Source organism: Heterodontus francisci, chromosome 11, assembly GCF_036365525.1.
Source record: "Heterodontus francisci isolate sHetFra1 chromosome 11, sHetFra1.hap1, whole genome shotgun sequence".
Taxonomy (NCBI): Eukaryota; Metazoa; Chordata; class Chondrichthyes; order Heterodontiformes; family Heterodontidae; genus Heterodontus; species Heterodontus francisci.
The window spans coordinates 19,334,568-19,362,039 of record NC_090381.1 but is presented as its reverse complement, the minus strand read 5'-3'; the positions used below and the strand labels follow the sequence as shown (position 1 = coordinate 19,362,039).

Sequence of the window (27,472 nt, the reverse complement as noted above, 5' to 3'; positions counted from 1 at the left end):
TATCACTGTTCTTTCACAGTTGCTGGGTCAAAATCCTGGAACTCCCTTCCAGACAGCATTGTGGGTGTATCTACCCTACATGGACTGCTCAAGAAGTCTGATCAAGAAGGCAGCTCACCACCACCTTCTCCAGGGCAATTGGGGATGGGCAGCAAATGCTGGCCTTATCAGTGACCTCCCCTATCTGAAGAATTAATTTTAAAAAGGTGGCAGATTAACCAAAGCAAAAAGCTTGCTCCATTTACCTGATTCAACAAGGAATGATTAACTTTGCAATAATTAAAGGGGCACTCTGTTCATGGAGAAAACAAATTAGCTGAATTAATCTTTATTTGTAAAGTTGTGACATTTGTGATCATGTGACATTGTAGTGTGTCCCAGTGTTGTTTGTATCATTACGAACAAAGGCTTTATATGAAAATGGTGAACTGATCTCAGGAACCAGAGCCCAGAAATCATATTTGCAAAATGGTCCATTGAATGCTTGACATGTGCGTGGTACGTTCCTCCGTCTGCTGTTTAATAGAGTCTTTAACCCATTTGTCTTCGTTAGGTTGCTGCCTCCATTAAATAAAGAAGGGAGGAACATATTTGTTGGTATCTCCATGGAATTTGTTTTATTTTGTAAACCTTTGTCGTGTCACTGAGGAGGTTAAAAGGTGCATTCATCGATGCTGCACTCCCAGCGGGTATGCAATCGGTTAATGTTGCCTGTGGTCATTTTGATGTTTGTAGCAGTTGGCAGCAACGTGATTGGTTAATAACATGACAAAGTCAGGCTTTTGCATCTTGGAACCTGCCATTTTATATTTGGGGCTCTTAATGTCACTGTCCAAAAAGTGAAATAGTCTTGAGATTTTTTCTATACAAATCATTCTTTTATTTTTTCATTTCAGGGAAACATTTGAAGTCAAATCTCAGCCCAGAGCTATGCGGAAGCATCAGAAAGTGTGTCTGGTTGTTCTTACTTTTCTAGCTGTCGGTATTTATATTGCCTGTTACATTCCCGTCCACTGTTATTTGCAGACCTGCTATTCAAAGGATGACTTCCCTTCGGATTTTGAAAACTTAAGCCTCCCAAAAACTCCTGCCATTATGTTTCTGGAGACTACGACAAATATGCAGCCTTCGGCTCTTGCTGTATGCTCGGTGGAGTCAGCTAGTCGGAGAAACCCAGACAAGCCTGTTTATTACTTCCTGAAAGGATTCAGTGGGAATCTGTCGCACTATCCGCTCTCTCGCCATGAAGCCATCCGCGTGCTTTCGTCATTGAAAAACGTTATCATTTCCCCACTGAGACCAAGAGCACTATTTCAGGATACTCCTCTGAGCTCCTGGTATGAACAGGTAAGGAGATACAAGCAGATTGAGCTATCCGTTACATGTAATGGGGGAAATTTATGGGCCCTGCAAAACTGGCATTCATGGTGGGTGGAGTGATTTAATTAGGCATGAGCTGATATTTTGATTTCCCAACGGAGGGTATTTTTTCATGAGATGAAGTCAGTGGAAGGTGGACACAGGGTGGAGTCTCGGGTGGGTGGAGGTGTGGGGGAGGGTGTTGTCTAGGTGTTATTGATGCTGCATTAGGCTGGGGGCAGGGGAGTTGTTTTGAGCAGAAGATTAAAGCGATTGTCATGAGGGGCCTAAAGGGAGGGGTGAGTGCTGTCCATGTCGGGGTCCTGTGAGGCGAACTCAGGGTACTAGCTGGTGGAGGGAACGGTCACAGTAACAGAGGCAGTTGGATTCAGTAAGGGGGGAAGATTAAGACTTGCTTTTGGGTGTTCTGTTGCATAATAGGGAGGAGAACGGGACTCTGCAATAACATTGAGATGGATAACTGAAGGATCAAAGGTGAGAGTCGGCATATCGATGGTGATGGGTGTAGGAACAGGGGGTAGAGATGGCATGAACAAGTTAATAACGATCGGGTCTAAGGTAATGGGGAGAGATTCAAGGGTCACAGAAGGAAGGTGTAAGGTAATGTTGAGTGGGTCAAGGAAGATGTCTGCAGGAGGAGGTTGGAAGGTGGGGAAGCTTGCCTGGAATTTCACAAGCACCGTTTTGATGAATGATACTGCAAACTTCGTGGCCAGTCAAGGATTGCAAATCTATTGGGAAGAGACCAGTGATGATGGGTGGAATTTCAGGCTGGCTGCAGCTTTAGGTGTGTAAAACCTATTTGGTCATTACTTCCATGGCGCAGCTGAATGACAAAGCAAAGCTGATTTGTAACGCAGATCTTATTTCAACAGCTGCATAGCTGTAAAGACATGGGTCTCATACACCCAATTTTTCTACTACCTCGGGACCAAGAGCACTAGGATGCGACTGAGGAGGGCTCTTGTGCTCAGAGGCTGAGGCCGCAACGGCAACAGGCAGCACAAGAGGGTGAGGCTGCTCAGAATGATGCCATCCAGGGAAGGCATTATGGAAGACGGACGCTGGCACACCAACACATCCTCAGGACAAGGACAAACTACCTTCAGATGTCTGAGGGACAATGCCAGAGATGTCTGAGGATGTCACTGAAATATGTGGGATCATTCAGCAGGACCCGCTACCATGTGGTTTTGGTGGGAATCCCATAATCCTGTGCCAGCTGCCCTCAAGGTGACGGTGACACTCAATTTCTTGGCTAGTAGTGCTTTCCAGAGCTCAATTGGCAACGTGTGGCATCTCAGACTGCGACCCATAGGTGCATCAAAGAGGTGACCAATGCCCTACTCCATCATGCCAATGAGTTCATCTATTTCCCAGTAGATGAGTTCAGCCAGGTGGCAAGTTCTGCGGCCTTTGGTGTCATTGCTCATTTCCCTACAGTGCAAGGGGCGACCAACTGTACTCATGTGGCCATTAGAGCTCCCTGGGACCAGCCAGCTGCATGTGTTAACATTCAACTGGTTTGCAACCATAGGCGGAAAATCATGCAGGTCTGTGCTTGTTTCCCAGGGAGCTGTCACGACTCATTCATTTTGTGAAACTCACAGCTAACGGGAAGTTTTGAAACTCCAACCCAAGTTGACGGCTAGATCCTGGGAGATATGGTTAATGACACCAGTGAGGCATCCCCAAAGTGCAGCAGAAGAGCGATACAGTTCTGCTCACGCATCCACCAGAGCCATCATCGAACACACCATTGACATGCTGAAAATGTGCCTTGACCAGTCAGGAGGGGCTCTGCAGTACGCATCACAGAGGGTCTCACGAATAATCGTGGTCGGCTGTGTACTACACAACCTGGCAATGCAATGCAGCCAAACTTTGCATGTGGAAAAATGGGAGGGGCAGCAGTCCTCAGATGAGGATGAATTTGAAGAGCCTGAGGAGGAGGCCGATAATGTGATGGAAAATTTTATGGATGTTAGGGCCATGGAGAGACGCGCAAGGGGCATCAGAGAGAACCTTATCTTTGCTTCACCTTTGGCTGAAACATGCACTTACCCATTTAAAGGTCGAAGGAGAAATTTAACCGTAAACTGTTCACGAGCCTCTTTCACCTGAATCATTCCTGTAATCAAAAAGCAGGTCTCATTTATCAGCAATAATTGAACCTGCAGTAGAGATGTGCTTAACGCCCTGTCTTCTATAAACTTCATAGAAAACTACCTTTGTCTTAGTGGAAATAGTGTCCTGCATCCAGGCATTACCCCCCGAACAGAGGATGCTACACCGTTCCAGCACTTTGATTTGACTGGCACATTAGAAACAGATCCGGGTTGTGATGGAGCTGCAACAGCTCCTATACAAGGCATGTAAGCGAGGGCCTACAGAACTTAAATTGGAAGGCTTGCCGCTAAAGAATAGTATGAAAAACTTTGTGTCAAGCAATCATCGTTGAATTTGAAGGCTCAAGCGTCAAAGATAACCACACAATGGTCATTTCCAAAATTACTTTGTAAGTATATGAGTGCCAGCCATAAGCCAACAATAATCATTATCCTTTTCAGCTTGACCTCTTCAAATGATATACAAGAACATATCAAAGATTAAATCAAATCAAATTAATTCAAAAACATCATTGTCAGTTACAATAATTTAAACACCCGCGCCAACTTCATGCACAAACTTCCTTAATTTTATGTTTCCTACAACTACGTCTAGGTGCTACCCTGACATTAGCAGCTGAGGTGCAGACAGTCTACTCAGTGCATTGCCCCGTTGCCCTGGATGACCATGGTGGGTGTCCTCTGGAGGAACGGGTCTTCAGGGCTCCATCCTACTGGGGGTCTGCAGCAATGGTGCTTGAGTATCCACCCCCCCCCCCCCCCCCCCCCGCTTCGTGCTCACCTGCTGGAGGTAAGGGCGGTCAATGTCGGGGGGGGTGGGGGTAAAGATGAGACACCATTTGCCCTGGGGGAGCCCTGTGAGGAAAGCCCCAGGGCAGCTGGCACGTGCTCGTCCTCCATTTGGGTGTATGATGGCACCTGCCTGTCTCCGAGGGGAAGGGGGACCCAAGGAAGGTCCAGGTTCCTGAAACCCTCGCGCTTAGACTCTGCTGCATAGAACCCACATCAACAGCGATGGAGTGCAGGTTAGAGCACACGTGGCTTTAAGTGCTCAACCAGACTCGCCATGGAGATTGCCAGGCTCTCCACTGAGGAAATCATATACCTAGATCATGCCAGACGTCATGGCTTGCATGGACTCCTTCATGACACACACAAAGCCACGCATGACCTCGGGCATATCCAACATATTTTCCCCATGAATTTGCTGCACATCCAGCAGATCTCTCGTAGTATTAACAGAGGATTGTAATGAGCATGGGGCTGAGCAGGGGCCTGGTCCCCAGCAGTCCTCTGATTATCAGGAGAGTTGGCTGTAACATTCTCCCTCAGCTGCTGGGAGGTGCCTGTGTCAAGCACACCAGCCTGTGACCCAGATTCTAATCTTAAACCCCACTGTGGACTGTGTGGATATATCTGTGCTGGCGAAAGTGGAAAGAGATGCAGGTGATGGTGCACCGTCTGGGGCATTGGCATCATCTTTCCCAGAGATGGTCTTGGGCCTTGTGGCGTTCTGTTGCTTGACTGCATCGGCTTGTTTTCCCTCCTCTCCAGATAACTGCCACCTCCTCTGCTGGGGTCAGGATTTGCAAGTTTGCACTCCTCCACCTGTCTTGGTCTGCTCCCATTAGTTATGGGTCTGTTTATTCTGCAGGAGAGTGCTAATTTAATGACTTGCCAAATGATGCCACACGCCCATTGTCTACATGATTTTCATCACTCATTCTGGACTGTAATTCGGACGATGCAGCCAAGCACCTAAAAAAAAAAGCCAGACTTGCACAGTCATTTGGTATATGGGAAGCGGGCCTCCTGCCTTCCCCTGATGGCCTGGAGGAGAACCTGCAGGGAGGCATCACTGAACTGTGAGGTTGGTCACTGTCTGCTGGCTGACATGGGTGTGAATGGTGATGGTGACGAAACTGAAATCTAAGGGGGAGTTGGTGCTGGGATGGGAGAGACAGCAACGGATGAGGAAGGGCAAAAAAAAGCAGCAAAATCAATTATTATTTTCTCCAGCTAATCAGCGCACAGGCTGCTGGTCCTCCAGGCTTGCAATGCGAAATGATTTATAGTCATGGTGTTAACGGTGCTTTGAAAAATGACGGCGGGTTCCACCAGTGAAAATCTGTCCCCGGCGCATGATCGCATGTATCTCCCGTTCACGCCGCCGGAACGTTAATTTACATTTGTAATCGTGTGTTTATTGGTGCAGCACCACCAAGTTCCAGGTCTGCTGTGAGAGATACCACGGGACTCAAAATCCCACTTAATGAGTGTCAGTGATCGCTTGCCCCTGGGTCAGAATGTGTGGACTCGAGCTCTAACTGCAGCAATTTGAATGTATCATCTGAACTGACACTCCAGTGCAGTACTGAGGGCTTGCTGCACTGTTGGAGGTGCCGTCTTTCAGATGAGATGTTAAACCAAGGCCCTGTGTACCCTCTCAAGTGAATGCAAAAGATCCCATGGCACTATTTTGAAGAGCAAGGGGGTTCTTCCAGGTGTCCTGACTAGATAATCTGTATTGCTGCTGCTGCTTGAGGAATAAATATTGGCCAGGGCACTGGGGAGAACTCTCTTCTTCTTGGGAACCTCAGCCAAGATTATGTGCTCAAGTCTCTGGACTAGAAGCATTCTCTGACTGTCACCAGTTTCTGGTTGTGACAAAATTCATGCAATGTTTTGGCAGATGTGGATGGTGGACTTCTCCTACCATCCATCATCTCAACCATACTCATGGAAACCATCTTCACTGACAGCACGTTGGATCAATTCTTCCTAATCAAAGCTCTTTTGAAGACTGGGATCATGAAAGTGCAGAAAAGATTCAGTAAGATGATACCAGAATTGAGAGTTTCTTTTTCTAATTGATTCATGGACTGTGGTTGTCACTGACAAGTTTGCATTTATTGCCTATCCCTAATTGCTTTTGAGAAGATGGTGGTGAGCCGCTGTCTTGAACTGCTGAGGTGTAGATACACAGACAGTGCTGTTAGGGAGGGAGTTGTGAGCATTTTGACCCAGTGACAATGAAAAAAACTGTGATTTGGTTCCAAATCAGGACTGTGTGCCTTGCTTGGAGGGGAACATGCAGGTGGTGTTCACAAACATCTGCTGCCCTTGTCCTTCTAGGTGGTAGTGGTCATGGGTTTGGATGGTGCCGTCAAAGGAGCCTTGGTGAGTTGCTTGGACTTCAACTATTTATGATCTATATTAATGACTTGGACGAAGCAACCGACTGTATTGTAGCCAAATTTGCGGATGATATAAAGATAGGTAAGAAAGCAAATTGTGAGGAAGACAGTGTGTGCAAAGAGATATAGATGGGTTAAGTGAGTGAGCAAAAATTTGGCAGATGGAGTATAATGTGTGAAAATGTGAGGTTGTTCACTTTGGGAAGAATAGAAAAGTAGAATATTATTTACATGGGAGAGAGACTATAGAATGCTGTGGTACAGAGGGATCTGGGTGCCCTGGTACATGCATCACAAAGTTAGCAAACAGGTACACCACGTAATTAGGAAGGCAAATGGAATGTTGGCCTTTATTGCAAGGGGGATGGCGTATAAAGCAGGGAAGTCTTGCTACAACTGGACAAGGCATTGGTGAGACTGCATCTAGAGTACTGTCAACAGTATTGGTCTCCTCACTTTAAGGAGAGACATACTTGCATTGGAAGAGGGTCATAGAAGGTTCATTCGGCTGATTTCTGCGATGAAGGGGATGCCTTATGAGGAAAGGTTGGGCCTATATTTATTGGAGTTCAGAATAACAGGTGATCTTATTGAAACATACATAAGATTCTGAGGGGGCTTGAAAGGGTAGATACTGAGAGGATGTATCCCCCTCATGGGGGAATCTCAAACTAGGGGGCACAGTTTCAAAATAAGGGGTCTCCCTTTTAAGACAGAGATGAGGAAGAATTTTTTTTCTGAGAGGATTGTTAGTCTGTGCAATTCTCTTTTGCAGAGAGCAGTGGAGGCTGGATCATTTGAATATATTCAAGGCTGAGTTAGACAGATTTTTGATTGACAAGGGAGTCCAGGGTTATGGGAGGCCGGCAGGAAGTGAAGTTGAGGGCACAATCAGATCAGCCATGATCTTATTGAATAACAGAGCAGGCTTGAGGGTCTGAATGGCCGACTCCCGCTCCTATTTCTTTTCATCTTATGATCTTGTAGATGGTGCACACTGCTGCCACTGCGCCGGTGTGGAGGGAATGAAAGTTTAAGCAGGTGGTCGATGCAGTGCTGATCAAGTGGGCTGCTTTGTCCTGGATGGTGTTGAGCTTCTTGAGTGTTGGAGCTGCACCCATCCAGGCAAGTGCAGAGTGTTCCATCACACTCCTGACTTGTGCCTTTATAGATGGTGGACAGGCTTTGGGGAGTCAGGAAGAGTCACTCACCATAGAATTCCCAGCCTCTGACCTGTTCTCGTAGCCACAGTAATTATGTGGCTGGTCCAGTTAAGTTTCTGCTCAATGGTAACCCTCAGGATATTGATGGTGTGGGATTCAGCAATCGTACTGGCCTTTGAACATTAAGGGAAGGTGGTTAGACAATCTGTTTGAGATGATCATTGCCTGGCTGCGAATGTTACTTGTCACTTATCAGGCCAAGCCTCAATGTTGCACTTCAAAAAAGTAATTCATTTGTTTGTCAAGCATTTTGGAATGGTTCTCAGAAAAAAAAAGTGATGAGTTGCAATATCTCTCTCTAATCATCTCACCCAGAGCCCCCACCCCTCTCGCAGGCCTCCTGCTGCTGGTCCGCTTGTGTCACTCTCTGGAATCTTCAGTTACTTTCCATCAATAATCTAATTGATGAATCAGGGAATCTTAAAGCATAGAGGAGGCCATTCAGCCCATCGTGTCTGCACCAGCCAAAAAAACTGGCCGCCCAATTTACTCCCACCTTCCAGCACCTGTAACCTTGCAGGTTACAGCACTTTAGGTGCATGTCCAGGTACCTTTTTTAAATGAGTTGAGGGTTTCTGCCTTCACCATTCCTGGCAGTGAATTCCAGACACCCACCACCCTCTGGGTGAAAAAGTTTTTCCTCATGTCCCCTCTAATCCTTCTACCAATCACCTTAAATCTGTGCCCCCTGGTAATTGACCTCCCCGTCAGGGGAAACAGGTCCTTCCTGTCTACTCTATCTAGGCCCCTCATAATTTTGTGCACCTCAATTAAGTCACCCCTCAGCCTCCTCTGTTCTAAGGAAAACAACCCTATCCTGTCCAATCTTTCCTCATAGCTGCAACTTTCAAGCCCTGGCAACATTCTTGTAAACTTCCTCTGTACTCTCTCCAGAGCAATTATATCCTTCCTGTAATGTGGTGACCAGAACTGTACGCAGTACTCCAGCTGTGGCCTAACCAGCATTTTATACAGTTCCAGCATTACATCCCTGCTTTTGTATTCTATAATAAAAACAAGAAATGCTGGAAATACTCAGCAGGTCTGGCAGCATCTGTGGAGAGAGAAGCAGAGTTAACGTTTCAAGTCAGTGACCCTTCATCAGAACTGGCAAATGTTAGAAATGTAATGGGTTTTAAGCAAGTAAAGTGGGGGTGGGGGCAAGAGATAACCAAAGAGAAGGTGTTGATAGCACAAGGTCACAGAATAACTGACCAGAAGGTTAAGACAAATTTAAGATAGAGTTAAGGCAAACAGTATGTTAATGGTGTTGTGAAAGACACTGCGTTAGTGCAGAGAGGGTGTTAATTGACAGAAAAATGAACAGCCTGGCCCCAAGCACAAATATGAGAAAGAACAGTGGATAGGCACAGTAGAAACAAACTCAACAAATTTCCCTACCATCAACATCCTGGGGGGGTGGGGGGGGGGCGGTCACTAGATTGACCAAAAGCTTCACTGGACCAGCCACATAAATACTGTGCCAGCATGTTTAGGTCCAAGGCTGGGTATTCTGCAGCGAATGACTCACCTCCTGACTCCCCAAAGCCTTTCTACCATCTACAGGGCACCAGTTAAGAGAAAGACTCAGGATATTTAAGAACTGCCAATATACAGATTTACAAGTACCAAGGTAAATGTTAGATAAAGATGTTTCATTTTGGAGCAGGGTCTTTCGCCCAGTGGATCTTGCATCACCGATTAGTATGGCCAAGCACCTTGGGCTTTCTTCAGGTACTGTAGATGCCCCTTGGTGCTGAGGCCTTCTTTGCTGAGCAAGTGGAGGAGCTGCTGCGGCAGAACCTTCAGGCATTCCCCAATTGGCATTTAAGATGTGGACACTACTCACTCTAGAACTTAGTCTGTAGGCCCCTTCCATCAAACTAAAATAACAAAAAATAAATAAAAAGGGGGCCCGTCATGCTCTGAAATTATTGAACTCAATGTTCAGTCCGGCAGGCTGTAGCGTGTCTAGTCGGTAAATGAGATGCTGTTCCTAGAGCTTGCATTGATGTTCACTGGAACACTGCAGCAATCCCAAGACAGAGAAGTGAGCATGAGAGCAGTGGGGTGGGTGTTGAAATGGCCAGCAACCGGAAGCTCGGTGTCATGCTTTCGGACTGAGTGGAGGTGTTCCGCATAACGGTCACCCAATCTGCGTTTGGTCTCCCCAGTGTAGAGGAGACCACATTGTGAGCAGTGAATATAGTATACTACATTGAAAGAAGTACAAGTAAATCACTGCTTCACCTGAAAGGAGTGTTTGGGGCCTTGGATAGTGAGGAGAGAGGAGGTAAATGGGCAGGTATTACACCTCCTGCAATTGCATGGGAAGGTGCAGTGGGAAGGGGACGAGGTGGTGGGGGTAATGGAGGAGTGGACCAGGGTGTCGCAGAGGGAACGATCCCTTCGGAATGCTGACGGGAGGGGAAGATTTTCTCTGTTTTATGGAGAAAGCGGGAACAGGTTACAGAAACATGGTTGCAAGGTGAGCAAGGTTGGGAACTAAATATTCCAGGGTACATGACATTTCAAAAAGATACAGCATGGGAGAGAAGGTGTGGTGGGGAGGGAAGGTGTAAGGATCCCTGATAGTAAAGGGTGAGGAAGGATTTTGACTCAGACGATCGGGAAGTAGAAGCAGTATGAGTGGAGATTAGAAATAACAAAGTTCAGAAAACACTGGTATCAGTAGTTTATAGGCCCCCTAACAGAAGCTATACTGCTGGAAAGAGTGTTAATCCAGGACTAAGTGGAGTTTGTAACAAAGGCAATGCAGTAATCCTGGGGGATTTTAATCTTGGGGACTGGACAGTTCAATTCGGCAAGTGTAGTTTTGAGGCTGAGTTAATTAAATGCATTTGAGACAGAATCAACCAAGGAGAAGGCTATTTTAGATCTTGTTTTGTGTAATGAGACAGGGTTAATTAGTAATTGCATAGTGAGATATCCTCTGGGAAAGAATGATCATCACATGATAGAATTTCATATTAAGTTTGAGTATTGAACATAAATAAGACCAAGAACATATGTATGAGGGGTGAACTGGCTTACGTAGATTGGGAAAGTGTATTAAAAGGTATAACAGTGGATGAGCAATGGCAAATATTTAGAAAAAATTCCATAAATCTCAATATATCTACATTTCATTGAAGAATTAAAAACTCCACGGGAAAGGTGGTTAACTAAAGATGTTAAGCATCATATTGGATTAAAAGAAGAGGCTTATAATGCCTGGAAGAGTAGTAAGCCTCAAAATTGGTAGAGTTTTATGCACCAGCAAAGGATGATGAATGGATTGATGAAGAGGGATAAAATTAAAATGAGTTATCTAGCAAGAGTTATAAAAATGATTATTGGAGCTTCTACAAGTATGTAAAAAGCAAGAGAATAGCGAAAGTAAACGTGGGTCTCTTAGAGGCTGAAACAGAATCGGTACAGCGCAAGAGGCCATTCGGTCCATCATGTCTGCACTGGCTCTCTGAAAGAGCAGCTCCCTCAGTTCCAATCCTCTGCCTTTTCACCATAACCCTGCACATTCTTCCTTTTCAGATAACTGTCTAATTCCCTTTTGAATGCTTCATTTGACTTGCCTCCGCCACGTTCTCAGGCAGCGCATTCCAGACCTTAACCACTCACTGCGTGAAAAAGATTTTCCTCAGGTCACTTTTGCTTCTCTTACCAAATACTTTAAATCAGTGCACTCTCGTTCTCAATTCTTTCACGAGTGGGGACAGTTTCTCTCTATCTACTCTGTCCAGACCCCTCATGATTTTGAATACCTCTATCAAATCACCTCTCAGCCTTCTCTTCTCCAAGGAAAACAGTCCTAACTTCTCCAATCTATCTTCATAACTGAAATTCCTCATCCCTGGAACCATTCTCGTGAATTTTTTCTGTACTCTCTCCAATGCCCTCATGTCTTTCCTCAAGTGCGGCGCCCAGAATTGGACGCAGTACTCCAGCTGAGGCTGAACTAGTGTCTTATACAAGTTCTACATTAGTTCCTTGCTCTTGTACTCTATTCCCCTATTAATAAAGTCTAGGATATTATATGCTTTATTAGCCTCTCTCTCAACCTGTCCTGTCACCTTCAATGACCTATGCACAAAAACACCTAGGTCCCTCTGCTCCTGCACCCCCTTTAGAATTGTACCCTTTATTCTGTATTGTCTCTCCATGTTCTTCCTCCCAAAATGAATCACTTCACATTTCTTTGCATTGAACAACTTCTCCACTTGTCTGTCCTTTTGAAGTTCTACACTATCCTCCTCACAGTTCACAATGCTCCCACGTTTTGTATTATCTGCAAACTTTGAAATTGTGCCCTGTACACCAAGGTCCAGGTCATTAATATATATCAGGAAAAGCAAGGGTCCCAACACTGATCCCTGGGGAACTCCACTACAAACCTTCCTCCAGCCCGAAAAACATCCATTAACCACTTCTCTTTGATTCCTGTCACTCGGCCAATTTTGTATCCATTTTGCTACCATCCCTTTTATTCCACGAGCTACCAGTTTAAGTCTGTTGTGTGGCACTATATCAAATGCCTTTTGAAGGTCCATAGAGTCATAGAGAGATACAGCACTGAAACGGGCCCTTCGGCCCACCGAGTCTGTGCCGACCATCGACCACCCATTTATACTAATCCTATATTAATCCCATTTTTCCCTCTCACATCCCCACTTTCCCTCAATTCTCCTACCACCTACCAACACTAGGGGCAATTTACAATGGCCAATTTACCTATCAGCCTGCAAGTCTTTGGCTGTGGGAGGAAACCTGAGCACCCGGCGGAAACCCACGTGGTCACAGGGAGTACTTGCAAACTCCGTGTAAGCAGTACCCAGAACCGAACGCAGGTCGCTGGAGCTGTGAGGCTGCAATGCTAACCACTGCGCCACTGTACCACCCCAATGTACACCACATCAACAGCATTGTCCTCATCAACCCTCAAAAAAAACTCCAGCAAGTTAGTTAAACATGATTTTCCCTTAAGAGATCCATGCTGGCTTTCCTTAATTAACTCGCATTTGTCCATGTGACTATTGATTTTGCCCCGAATTTTTTTTTTTCTACAAGTTTTCCCACCACCAAAGTTAAACTGACTGGCCTGTACTTTCTTGGCTTATCTTTACACCCTTTCTTGAACAAATATGCAACGTTTGTAATTACCACTCATCTGGCATAACCCCTGAGTCTAAGGAAGACTGAAAAATTATGGCCAATGCCTCTGCGATTTTCACCCTCATTTCCCTCAATATCCTTGGATGCATCTCATCCAGCCCTGGTGCTTTATCCACTTTAAGAACAGACAGCCTATCTAATACTTCCTCTTTATCAATTTTAAAGCCCTCGTGTCTGACTTACCTCTTCTTTCAACATTGCCTGGGTTGCATCTTATTAGCGAGAGGCAGCATGGTTTTGTGAAGGGGAGGTCGTGTCTCACTAACTTGATTGAGTTTTATGAGGAAGTGACGAAGGTGAATTGAAGGAAGGGCAGTGGATGTTGTCTATATGAACTTCGGTAAAGTCTTTGACAAGGTCCCTCATGGCAGACATGGTACAAAAGGTGAAGTCACATGGGATCAGAGGTGAGCTGGCAAGATGGTTACAGAACTGGCTCGGTCATGGAAGACAGAGGGTAGCAGTGGAAGGGTGCTTTTCTGAATGAAGGGCTATGACTAGTGGTGTTCCGCAGGGATCAGTGCTGGGACCTTTGCTGTTTTTAATATGTATAAATGAATTGGAGGAAAATGTAGCTGGTCTGATTAGTAAGTTTGCAGACGACACAAAGGTTGGTGGAGTTGAGGATAGTGATGAGGATTGTCAGAGGATACAGCAGGATATAGATCGGTTGGAGACTTGGGCAGAGAAATGGCAGATGGAGTTTAATTCGGACAAATGTGAGGAAGATTTAATACAAGTGGGAAGTATACAGTAAATGGCAGAACCCTTAGGAGTATTGACAGGCAGAGAGATCTGGGCATACAGGTCCACAGATCACTGAACGTGGCAACACATGTGGATAAGGTAGTTAAGAAGGCATACGGCATGCTTGCCTTCATCGGTCGGGGCATAGAGTATAAAAATTGGCAAGTCATGCTGCAGCTGTACAGAACCTTAGTTAGGCCACACTTGGAATATTGCCTGCAATTTTGGTCGCCACACTACCAGAAGGATGTGGAGGCTTTGGAGAGGGTATAGAAGAGGTTTACCAGGATGTTGCCTGGTCTGGAGGGTATTAGCTATGAGGAGAGGTTGGATAAACCCGTATTGTTTTCACTGGAACGACGGAGGTGGAGGGGCGGTGGGGGCAGGGTGCGACATGATAGAGGTTTACAAAGTTATGAGCGGCATGGACAGAGTGGATAGTCAGAAGCTTTTTCCCAGGGTGGAAGAGTCAGTTACTCGGGGACATAGGTTTAAGGTGCGAGGGGCAAAGTTTAGAGGGGATGTGCGAGGCAGTTCTTTACGCAGAGGGTGGTGAGTGCTTGGAACTTGCTGCCGGGGAAGGTGGTGGAAGCAGGTACCATAGAGACGTTTAAGAGGCATCTTGACAAATACATGAATAGGATGGGAATCGAGGGATACGGTCCCCGGAAGTTCAGAAGGTTTTAGTTCAGACAGGCATTAGATCGGTGCAGGCTTGAAGGGCCGAATGGCCTGTTCCTGTGCTGTACTGTTCTTTGTTCGTTGTTCCTTGGTAAAGACAGATGCAAAGTATTTATTTATACCTCAGCTATGATCTCTGCCTCCAAGTGTAAATCCCCTTTCTGATGCCTAATGGGCCCCACTGCTCCTTTTATCACCCTTTCACTATTTATATGCCTATAGAAAACTTTGGGATTTCCTTTTAATGCTAGCTGTCGGTCTCTTTTCATACTCTCTCTTTGCTTCTCTTATTTGCTTTTTCACTTCCCCTGTGGACCTTCTATATTCAGCCTGGTTCTCAATATATTTTCTACCTGGAATCTGTCATAAGCACACTTTTTCTTCTTTATCTTAATCGCTACCTCTTTTGACATCCAGGGAGCTCTGAATTTGTTTGCCCTACACTTCCCCTTTTTGAGGGAACATACCTCGACTGTGCCCGAACTTTGAAGGTAGCCCATTGTTAATCTACTGGTTTTCCTGCCAGCTTTTGACTCCAATTTATTTGCCCCAGCTCCATTCTTACCCCATTGAAGTTAGTCTTCCCCCAGCTAATTCTTACCCTGGATTGCTCTTTGTCCTTTTCCATAGTCAGTCTAAACCTTATGATAGAATGATCACTGTCCCCAAAATGCTCTCCTACTGATACATGATCCACTTGGCCCACCTCATTCCCAAGAACCAGGTCTAGCAGTGCCTCCTTTCTCATTGGACTAGCAACATACTGTTGCAGAAAATTTGCCTGAACACACTCTAGGAACTCTTACCCCATCACTGCCCTTTACACGACTATTATCCCAGTCTATGTTTGGATAATTAAAGTCCCCCATTAAAACTACCCTATGATTTTTGCACTTCTCTGTAATTTCCTTGCAAATTTGTTCTTCCACGTCCCTCCCACTAGCTGGTGACCTATAAACAACACCAGGCAATATCACTGCACCTTTTTTGTTCCTTATCTCTAGCCAAATAGATTCTGTCCTTGATCCCTTTTTCTGATCCTTTTTCTCCAGCAGTGCAATGCTCTCCTTTAATAAATACCACCACCCCTCCCCTTTTTTTCCTTTTCCTATCTTTCTTGAACACTTTGTATCCAGGAATATTTTTAACACCCAGTCCTGCTCTTCTTTGAGCCAGGACTCTGTTCTCACCACAGCATCATATTTCCACATGGCAATCCGTGCCTGTACCTCACCAGTTTTATTAGCCGCTCTCTGTGCATTCACATACATGCACATTAACCCTGATTCAGACTTTATTACTTTCTCTCTTACTCTGACCCCACCTAATAACGTACTATTCCCGACTCTTGTGCTATCTATCTCGCCCAGCATTCTGTGCATCTTGGTATTTCTCTCTGATACTTGCTCCTGGTTCCCACACCCCTGACAAGTTACCAGTTTTGCTTCCCTCCAATCTGAGCACCATCTCTGGTTCCCATCTTCCTGACAATTTAGTTCAAACCCTCCCCAACAGCACTAGCAAATCTCACTGTGAGGATATTCATCCCCGTCCTGCTAAGATGCAACCCGTCCGTCTTGTACAGGCCCCACCTGCCCCAGAACCGGTCTCAATGTCTCAGAAATCTGATGCCTTCCCTCCTACACCAGTTCTCCAGCCACGCATTCAATCGCTCAATCCTCCTATTCTTATGCTCACTTGCACGTGCGACTGGGAGTAATCCTGAGATTATTGCTTTTTAATCTCCCTTCCTAGCTCCTTAAAATCTGCTTTCAGGACCTAATCCCCCTTCTTACCTATGTCATTGGTACCACGACCTCTGACTGTTCACCCTCCCCCAGAAGAATGTCCTGCAGCCGCTCCGTGACATCCTTGACCCCGGCACCAGGGAGGCAAAACACCATCCTGGAGTCACGTTTACTGCCGCAGAAACGCCTGTCTGTTCCCCTAACTAATGAATCGCCTATCACTACTGTTCTTACACTCTTCTTCCGCCCCTCCTGTGCAGCTGAGCCACCTGTGGGGCCACATACTTAGCTCTGACTGCACTCTTCTGAGGAACCATCACCCTCGCCAGTAACCAAAATGGAAAACCAATTAGTGAGTGAGATCATATCAGGAGACTCCTGCACTACCTGCCTGGTTCTTAGACTGCCTGGCAGTCACCCATTCCCTATCTGCCTGCATGCTCCTAACCTGCAGTGTGACTACATCCTGAAACGTGCTATTCACGTAGTCCTCTGCCTCGCAGATGCACACCCGGAGCTCAAGCTTATGCAGTCGGTGACACTTCCTGCAGTTATGTTTGTTTAGGACACATAGTGCATCCATGACTTCCCACATGCCACAGGCTGTACTTTCCATTCGGCAGAGCTGCCCTGCCATACCTTAATGTTACAGTCTATTTATTATAAGTAGAATAGCTTACCAGGTACTCGCCAAACAGTTCCTTGCATTGCACTGAAGCAGGAACCAAATACGGGAGGGTTAAAAAAAAAAAAAAGCACCTCCTCCCCCAAATCACCACTCACCAAACTCGAATCTCCATGGTTAGCTTTCAGGACCTTTTTGTATTTGTATCTTCTAAAGCTGAAACTGCAGCGACCAGATTTGACTGGTCAGCTACTTAACTAATCAGCTACTCTTCAGTAGAGCCTGTTAATCCCTGCTTAAGACTGTAAGAAAGTTAGTTTACTTCCTTAACCCTGCTTTATCTAGAGGGTAAATCCCAGTTAAATGCTAACTGCAGACCAGACTTTTATAAAGATAACAACACTTAAAATCTCCACTCACCAAACTCTAATCTCCACACTCCGCTTGCAATATGTGCACCAAAACAGGAGAAATTATAATGGGGATTCAGGAAACCATAGAGATACTAGAATATTTTGTGCCTGTCTTCGCAGTGGAAGACTCAAAAAAACATATTAGAAATTGTGGGAAACCAAGGGTTGCATGAGAGTGAAGAACTTAAAGTAATAAATATTAGTAAAGAAAAAGTACTGGAGAAATTAATGGAACTAAAAGCTGACAAATCCCCTGGATGTGGATGGCCTGCATCCTAGAGTTCTAAAACAGATGGTTGCAGAGATAATGGTTGCATTGACTAAAATTCCCTAGATTCTGAACTGGTCCCTGTGGATTGGAAGGAAGTAAATGTAACACCATTAGTCAAGAAAGGAGGGAGAGAGAAAACTGGGAACTTCAGGCCAATTAGCCTGATATCAGTTGTTGGGAAAATGCTGGAATCTATTATTAAGGATGTGGTAACAGGGCATGTAGAAAATCATATTAGGCTGCATCAACATAGTTTAATGAAAGGGAAATTTCATTTGACAAAATCTATTAAAATGTTTTGTAACTAGCAGGGTAGATGAGGGGGAACCAAAATATGTAATACATTTAGATTTTCAGAAGGCATTTTAGAAGGTACCACATGAAAGGTTGTTGCACAAGAAATGGGCTCATGGGGTTGGGATAACATTTGTATGGGTTGAGGATTGGTTAAAGCATGGAAAATAGAGTAGGGATAAACGCACCATTTTCATTACTAGATTTGGTGCCACAAGGATCAGTGCTGGGTCCTCAGCTATTTACAATCTATTATTAATGTCCTGGATGAAGGGACGAAGTGCAGTGTATCTAAGTTTGATGATGGTACAAAGCTAGGTAGGAAGGTAAGCAGTGAGGAGGACAGAGTCTGCAAAGGGGTATAGATAGGTTAAGTCAGAGTAAGAATGGCAGATGAAGTATAATGTCGGAAAATGTGGGGTTATTCCCTTTGTTGGAAGAATAGAACATCAGTATTTTTTTTAACTATTGTTCAGAGGGATTTGGGTGTCCTTGTGCAAGAAGCACAAAGTAACATGCAGCTACAGCAATCAATTAGCAAGGCAACTGGGACATAGGCCTGTATTGCAAGGAGCTTGGAGTATAAGAGTAAGGACATCTTGCTGCAATTATGTAGGGCTTTGGTGAGACCACACCTGGAGTACTGTGTACAGTTCTAGTCTCTATAGTCAAGGAAGGATATACTTGCCTCAGAGGGGGTGCAACAAAGGTTCGCGAGATTGATTCCTGGAATGAGAGGGTTGCCCCTGTGAGGAGAGTTTGAGTAGATTGGCCCTATACATTCGAGCTCAGAAAAATGAGTGGTGGTCTCAATGAAACATGTAAGAATCTGGGAGGTTGCGACAGGGCAGACACTGAGAGGCTGCTCCCCCTGGCTGGAGAGATTGGAACTAGGGGACACTTGATGGGTAGTGTCCCAGGCCCAACCATCTTCAGCTGCTTCATCAACTGTTAATTGTGTATCAATGGTTTGATTACATGCAGGTGAAGGGTGTTAATTGCAGTCTTAGTTGAGTACTTGTAAGCAGACATTCACTGACACTGGCAGAGGGTTTGTGAGAGGAGTTACATGTTTGTAATACTTTTATTCTGCACAATAAATGTGAAACTGAGTAAATATAGGTTCCAGCATTATTGTTCAGAACAAGTTTTCTGGAGTTCTGACCTTATGATGAAGCAGGTTGAGCCTAGGACACTACCCTGAGGAACTCCTGCAGTGATGTCTTGAGGTGGAGATAATTGGACTCTAACAATCACAACCATCTTCCTTAGTGCTATGACTTCAACCAGTGAAGAGTTTTCCATTTGATTCCCATTGACTTGAATGTTGCTGGGGCTCCTTGATACCACAGTTGGTCAAATGCTGCCGTGATGTCAAGGGCAGTCATTCTCACCTCACCTACTGAGGTTGTTACTCACAGGTGGTGGATTGTCAACAATTTAAACTGCTTTTTCTGCGATAAACCTGTTTTCATCTGTGTTACTCAAACTTTACCAAGGTAACATTGTTAAATAAATCACGGAATATTTTACAAAGCATTTAGTTTTAAAGTAACTTTTTTAAAACTCTCCAATTGAGCTGGTTCATTGTGATGTGCAAATGAGTTTGAGCTGATTTGAAAAAGGCAGAGCATTCTTGACTAACTATTTATTTGAATTTTTATAAGTAACAGAGAAGGTTGATGAAGGGAATGTGGTAGATGTTATCTATATGGATTTTAAGAAAGCATTTGGTAGATTACCACATAATAGGCTGGTTAACAAAATTCGGGCTCATGGAATAGGAGATTCAGTGTCCAATTGTATAATTAAAAAAAAAAAAATTGGCTTAAGGACAAAAAAGAGCGAGTCATGGTAAATGGTTGCTTTTCAGACTGGAGGATGGTAGACAGTGGTGTTCCCCAAGAGTCAGTGCTGGGATCACTGCTCCTGGAATACAGAGTGGCAAATTTTGAATTTTTAATACCAAATGTGGAGGAGTGGCAAATAGTGAGGAAGATATGAATTGCCTGCAACAGGACATAGGCTGGCAGAATGAGCAGACATGTGGCAGATGGAATTTAATACAGACAAGTGTGAGGTGTTGCATTTTGGCAGAAGGGGTAGGGTGAGGCAATATGGACTTAATGGCACTGTTCGAAAGAGTGTGCAGGAACAGAGGGACCTGGGGTTGAATGTGCATAATCTTTGAGGGTGACAGGACATATTGAGAGAGTGGCTCGGAAAGCATTAGGATCTTAGGCTTCATAAATAAAGCATTGAATACAAAAGCAGGGAAGTTATGCCAAACCTTTATAAAACTCTGTTTAGGCCCTAACGAGAGTATTGTGTCCAGTTCTGGTCACCACACTAGGTAGGATGTGAGGATCCTTGAGTGGGTAAAGAGGAGATTTACCAGAATAGTTCCATGGATGGAACATTTTCGCTACAAGGTTAGGTTGAAAAGCTGGGGTGGTTCTCCCTGGAGCAAAGGAGGTTGAGGGGGGAGATTTGATAGAGGTGTACAAGATTATGACAGGTTTACATAAGTTAGACAGGTAAAGATCGTTGCCATTAACTGAAGGTACAAGGACCAGGGAACACAGATTGAAAGTTTTGGGCAAGAGATGCAGGGAGAATGTGGGGAAGAACCTTTTTTATTTATGCAGTGAGTGGTAATGGCCTGGAATTCAATGCACACGAGGATGGTGATAGTGGAAACAATCAATGATTTCAAAAGGAAATTGGATGGGGACTTGAAGGAAATAAACTGGCCGGGCTACAGGGATTGAGCGGGAGAGTGGGACTGACAGTATTTCTCTACAGAGAGCTGGCATATACTCGATAGGCTGAATGGCCTCCTTTTATGCCATAAATGTCTATGTCTTTCAGCTGCCTCTGCCATTTCCCTCCTTCTCCTAGCCCACCAGATCAAAATTCCTCTTGGGCTCCTCCTGCTCTAGTCCTGAACTCACATCTTTTTCTCTAGTTTCTCTCCTATCTCCCTTCATGCCCTCACTCAGCTCATCTGGTCCATGAGACCCACCTCCTGCCCTCGACTCTATTTCCACTATATTACTGATCACCCAAATTCTCTTCCTGGCTCCCATTTTAGCTGACATTAACAGTCTTTCACCTCTGGTTCTGTCCCCTGTCAAATCTGCCATCACCTTCTCCTCAAAAATCCAAGCCTTAACCCTCTGTTCTAGCAAACTAGTATCCCATCTCCAACCTCCCCAAGATCCTTGAACGTGTTGTTGTCTCCCAAATTCATGCCCATCTTTCCTGGAACTCCATGTTTGAATCCCTCCAATCAGGTTTCTGCTCCTGCCATTCAAGTGGGGGGAGAAAAGAGAAATATAGTCGTAATCAGGGATAGTATAGTTAGGGGCACAGATACTGTTTTCAATGGCCAGGATCGAGAGTCCCGTAGGCTGTGTTACCTAGCTGGTGCCAGGGTTCAGGTTAGCTAGGGGCTAAATTAAAAAGCAGAATCGAAAAGGTGGTAATCTCCAGATTACTACCTGAGCCACGAGCTAATTGGCACAGGGTCGATAAGATTCAAGAGGTAAATGTGTGGCTCAAAAATGGGTGTAGAAGAAATGGGTTTGAATTCATGGGGCATTGGCATGAGTACTGGGGAAGGAGGGAACTGTTCCAATGGGATGGGCTCCACCTGAATCATGCTGGGACCAGAGTCCTGGCAAATTGCATAACTAGGGCTGTAGATAGGGCTTTAAACTAAATAGTGGGGGGAGGATTCAGTTGCATAGAAAATTAGGAAGTTAAAGGAGAAGGTAGGAGTGCAAGTTAGTGGTGAGGCTGATTGTTACCAGAAAATCAAAGGTAGGGACAGAACGTGTGAATGTCATATTGCACCAAGGAATCGTACAAGAGTACGGTGTGAGTACAGAGAGTGGTGGGTGCGTGGAATGCACTCCCAGCGGTGGTAGTACAAGCAGATACATTAGGGACATTTAAGCGACTCTTGGATAGGTACATGGATGATAGTAGAATGAAGGGTATGTAGGTAATTTGATCTTAGAGTAGGTTAAAGGGTCAGCACAACATCGTGGGCCGAAGGGCCTGTACTGTGCTGTACTGTTCTATACTGTTCTATGTTCTTAAGAGTAGGGACATTTGATAAAACAAACTTAAAGGCTTTGTATCTGAATGCACAAAGCATTCAAAATAAAATAAATGAGTTAATAGTGCAAATAGAGACAAATGGGTATGATTTAGTCACGGTTACTGAGACGTGGTTGCAGGGAAACCAGGTTTGGGAATTGAATATCCAAGGGTACTCAGTATTTCGGAAGGGTAGACAGGAAGGAAAAGGAGGTGGTGTAGCTTTGTTAGTGAAGGAAGAGATCAGTGTTGTAGTGAGAAATGCTATAGGCACTGGAGATTAAGTAGTAGAATCAGTCTGGGTCGAAATAAGAAATAGCAAGGGAAAGAAGTCCCTGGTGGGAGTAATCTATAGCTCCCCAAACAGTAGTTCCGCAGTGGGGCACAGTATAAACCAGGAAATACTGGGTGTTTGTAAGAAAGGTACAGCAATAATCATGGGTAATTTTAATATGCATATAGACTGGATTAATCAAATCGGAGACTAGTTTCAATCTCACTTTGAAAAGCTGGAACCTGGCATAGCCGCTAAGCACATTGCACTGTTGAACTACAAGAAAGCCCCCAGCGAGTTAACATCCGTAGCACTTAAAGCAGCCGGAAGCGCTGCACAAATAACAGCCAAGCACTGTGCAAATGACTACTGGCAACACCTATGCAGTCATATTCAACTGGCGTCTGACACTGGAAACATCAGAGGAATGCATGATGACATTAAGAGCTTTTGGGCCAACCATCAAGAAGATCATCCCCCTCAAGTCTAAATCAGGGGACACGATCACTGACCAACGCAAGCAAATGCACCGCTGGGTGGAGCACTACGTAGAAATGTACTCCAGGGAAAATGTTACTGATACCGCCCTCAATGCAACCCAGTCTCTGCCAGTCATGGATGAACTGTACGATCAGCCAACAAAATTGGAACTCAGTGATGCCATTGATTCTCTAGCCACTGGAAAAGCAACTGGAAAGGACAGCATTACCCCTAAAATCATCAAGATTGCCAAGCCTGCTGTACTCTCAGCACTCCATGAACTGATTTGCCTGTGTTGGGATGAGGGAGCAGTACCACAGGACATGCGCGATGCCAATATCATCACCCTCTATAAGAACAACAGATGTCCCTCTACGTTGCTTTCATAGATCTCACCAAAGCCTTTGACCTCGTCAACAGACGTGGTCTCTTCAGACTACTAGCAAAGATCGGATGTCCACCAAAGCTACTAAGTATCATCACCTCATTCCATGACAATATGAAAGGCGCAATTCAGCATAGCGGTGCCTCATCAGACCCCTTTCCTATCCTGAGTGGCGTGAAACAGGACTGTGTTCTCGCACCTACACTGTTTGGGATCTTCTCACTACTCCTCTCACGTGCGTTCAAGTCTTCAGAAGAAGGAATTTTGCTCCACACAGGATCAGATGGCAGGTTGTTCAACCTTGCCCGTCTTAGAGCGAAGACCAATGTACGGAAAGTCCTCATCAGAGAACTCCTCTTTGCTGACGATGCTGCATTAACATCTCACACTGAAGAGCATCTGCAGAGACTCATCGACAGGTTTGCGGCTGCCTGCAATGAATTTGGCCTAACCATCAGACTCAAGAAAACTAACAGCATGGGACAAGACATCAGAAATGCTCCATCCATCAATATTGGCGACCACGCTCTGGAAGTGGTTCAAGAGTTCACCTGCCGAGGCTCAACTATCACCAGTAACCTGTTTCTCGATGCAGAAATCAAAAAACGCATGGGAAACTGCTATGTCCAGACTGGCCAAGATGGTGGGGAAATGGCGCACTGACATGGAACACAAAAGTCCGAGTGTATCAAGCCTGTGTCCTCAGTACCTTGCTCTATGGCAGCGAGGCCTGGATAACGTCTGTCAGCCGAGAGCGACGTCTCAACTCATTCCATCTTCGCTGTCTCCGGAGAATCCTTGGCATCAGGTAGCAGGACCGTATCTCCAACACAGAAGTCCTCGAGACAGCCAACATCCCCAGCATATACACCCTACTGAGCCAGTGGTGCTTGAGATGGCTTGGCCATGTGAGCCGCATGGAAGATGGCAGGATCCCCAAGGACGCAATGTACAGCGAGCTCGTCACTGGTATCTGACCCACCGACCGTCCATGTCTCCGCTTTAAAGACGTCTGCAAACGCAACATCGTCCTGTAACATTGATCACAAATCGTGGCAGTCAGTTGCCAGTGATCGCCAGAGCTGTTGACAGCCATAAAGGCGGGGCTAAAGAGTGGTGAGTCGAAGAAACCTAGCAGTTGGCACGAAAAAAGACAGAGGCGCAAGGAGAGAGCCAACTGTGTAACAGCCCCGGCAACCAATTTTATCTGCAGCGCCTGTGAAAGAGTCTGTCACTCTAGTTGGCCTTTCCAGGCGCTGCTTGACAAACCACTGACCACCTCTAGACACTTACCCATTGTCTCTCGAGACAAGGAGGCCAAAGAAGAATCAAATTGGCAATGGTAGCCTCGAGGGAGAGTTCATTGAATGTATTAGAGATTGTTTGTTTTTTGGAGTAATATGTTGTGGAACCAACCAGGGAGCAGACTATTCTAGATTTGGTATTATGTAATGAGGTGGGATTAATTAATCTCATAGTTAAGGATCCTCTAGGGAAGAGTGATCATAGCATGCTAGAATTACAAATTCAGTTTGAGGATGAGAAACTGACGCACTAGCGTTCTGGAGTTAAACAAAGGTAATTACATTGGCATGAGGACAGATTTGGCCCAAGTGGACTGGGCAGGAAGACTAACAGATAGGACAGCTGATGAGCAGTGGCAGATGTTTAAGGAGATATTCGATTCCTCCCAACTAAAATATATTCCAGTGAGGAAGAAAGATAGTAAAAGGGGGAAAAAAACATCCAAGGCTAAGGAAGGAAGTTAAGGAAAACATAAAGACAAAAACTTAGGCATGCCATATTACAAAAGCCAGTGGCAGGCTGGAAGATTGGGAAACTTTTAAGGATCAGCAAAGGGTTACTAAAAAAGTAGTAAAAAGAGCTAAGGTAAGTTATGAAAGAAAACTAGCGCAAGATTTAAAAACAGCAAAAGCTTTGATAAGTATATAAAAAGGAAGAGAGTAGCTAAAGTGAATGTTGGTCCCTTGGAGGATGTGACTGGGGAGTTAATGGTGGGGAACACAGAAATGGCAGAGACACTAAATCAGTATTTTGCCTCAGTTTCCACAGTGGAGGACACTAGTACCATCCCAATAGTTACAGGCAATGCAGAGGTTATAGAAAGGGAGGAACTTAGAACAATCATCATCACTAGGGAAAAAGTACTGAGCAAACTATTGGGATTGAAGGCAGACAAGTCCCCAGGGCCTGATGGCCTACATCCTAGGGTCTTCAAGGAAGTGGCAGCGGATATAGTGGATCCATTGGTTATAATATTCCAAAATTCCCTGGATGCGGGGAAGGTTCCACTGGGTTGGAAAAATGCTAATATAACACCCTTATTCAAAAAGGGAGGGAGGCAGAAAGTAGGAAACTGTAGACCAGTTAGTTTAACGTCTGTCGTTGGGAAATTGTTAGAATCCATTATTAAGGAAGTAATAACAGAACATTTAGAAAGTCAAAACGCAATCCATCAGAGTCAGCATGGTTTTATGAAGGATAAATCATGTTTGACTAATTTGCTAGAGTTCTTTGAAGATGTAACAAGTAAGGTGAATAATGGGGATCCTGTAGATGTAGTATATCTGGACTTCCAGAAGGCATTTGACAGGATGCTGCACAAAAGGTTAATACACAAGGTAAGATCACATGGGGTTAGGGGCAATTTATTAGCTTGGACAGAGGATTGGCTAACCAACAGAAAACAGTCAGAATAAATGGGTCCTTTTCTGGTTGGCAAGATGTAACTAGTGGGGTGCCACAAGGTTCGGTCCTCGGGGCCCCAACTATTTACATTCTATATTAATGACTTGGAAACAGGGATAGAAGGTACTATAGCCAAATTTGCAGATGACGCTAAAATAGGTGGGATAGTAAGTTGTAATAACGAAATAGATATGGATAGGTTAGGTGAATGGGCCAAAATTTGGCAGATGGAATTTAACGTGGATAAGTGTGAGGTTATCCATTTTGGTCGGAAGAATAGAAAGGAAAATTATCTAAATGGAGAGAAACTTCAGAGTGCTTCAGTGCAGAGGGATCTGGCTGTCCTCGTGCATGAATCACAGAAAGCTAGTGTGCAGGTGCAGCAGGTAATAAGGAAGGCAAATGGAATTTTGGCATTTATTGTTAAAGGAATAGAGTATTAAATTAGGGAAGTGTTGCTGCAACTGTACAAGGCATTAGTGAGACCGCACCTGGAGTATTGCGTACAGTTTTGGTCCCCTTACTTGAGGAGGGATGTAGTTGCATTGGAGGCAGTTCAGAGGAGGTTCATTAGATTGATTCCAGCGATTGGGGGGGGGGGGGGGGTTTGTCTTATGAACCGAGATTGAGCAGTTTAGGCCTTTACTCTCTAGAGAGTTTAGAAGAATGAGAGGAGATCTAATTGAGGTATTAAGATGATTAAGGGGATTGACAAAGTAGACGTAGAGAGGATGTTTCCTCTAGTGGGGCAATCTAGAACGCAAGGTCATAGGTTTAGGATAAGGGGTAGCAGATTTAAAACAGAGATGTGGAGAAATTACTTCTCTCAAAGGGTCCTGAGTCTGGAGTTCTCTATCCCAGAGTGCAGTGGATGCCAGGACATTGAGTAAATTTAAGGAGGGGAGGGACAGATTTTTAATTAGTACTGGGTTGAAGGGTTATGGAGAATGGGCAGGGAAGTGGATTTGAGGCAGAGATGAGATCGGCCATGATCGTATTGAAGGGCGGAGCAGGCTTGAGGGGCTGAATTGCCTACTCCTACTCCTAGTTCTTATGTTAGCGAGAAAGGAAATCCAGGGCACTGTTGGAGAGGAAACACCTGGACAGGGGAACCTTTAGTTGCAGTGAGGCCAGGCAGGCAGGGTAGGTCTCAAAGCCTGCCTGGAGTGCTGGCCCCGCGTTCTGCCATAGGAGAGGCCCGCCTCCATGCAGCTGGGCTAGTTCTCAATGCCACGGAGGGCCTGGCAACTGACTGGAAAATTCCAGTCGGCCTCTGACAATAGACTTTAATAGGCCTTTAAGGACCCTTAACTGGTGGGAAGTGGTCCAGGTTGGATGTTGCCAGCAAATCAGCATGTCAGCTGCTGGGGTTAAATTCCACAGCCGCCCACCTCTGGCCTAAAAATCCAGCCCCATGGCTCAGTAATGGCTACTAGATCAAACCCATTTATCTCTATTTGCGCCATTAATTCATCTATCTTGGGTATGTTTTGTGCATTCGATATTAAGTTTTTACTGTTTGTGACCTTAGCCGCTAATTTCCTATTACCATTGTTAAAACTCTGCCCCTTCCTGTCACACTTTGCTTGATTTTACCCATTTGATTTACCAGGACACTG

General features: G+C 45.0%; 1 protein-coding gene across 4 annotated transcripts in view; it reads left to right on the top strand.

The window, feature by feature from the left end:
- The window catches only part of LOC137375110 (lactosylceramide 4-alpha-galactosyltransferase-like), a 165,356-nt gene that overhangs the window by 125,701 nt on the left and 12,183 nt on the right, over positions 1-27,472 (top strand). For all 4 annotated transcript variants that reach the window (XM_068041745.1, XM_068041743.1, XM_068041742.1 and 1 more), the window contains one exon: positions 897-1,347. In XM_068041745.1, coding sequence (XP_067897846.1) covers positions 897-1,347 — 451 coding nt within the window. The remainder of the gene's footprint in view (positions 1-896; positions 1,348-27,472) is intronic.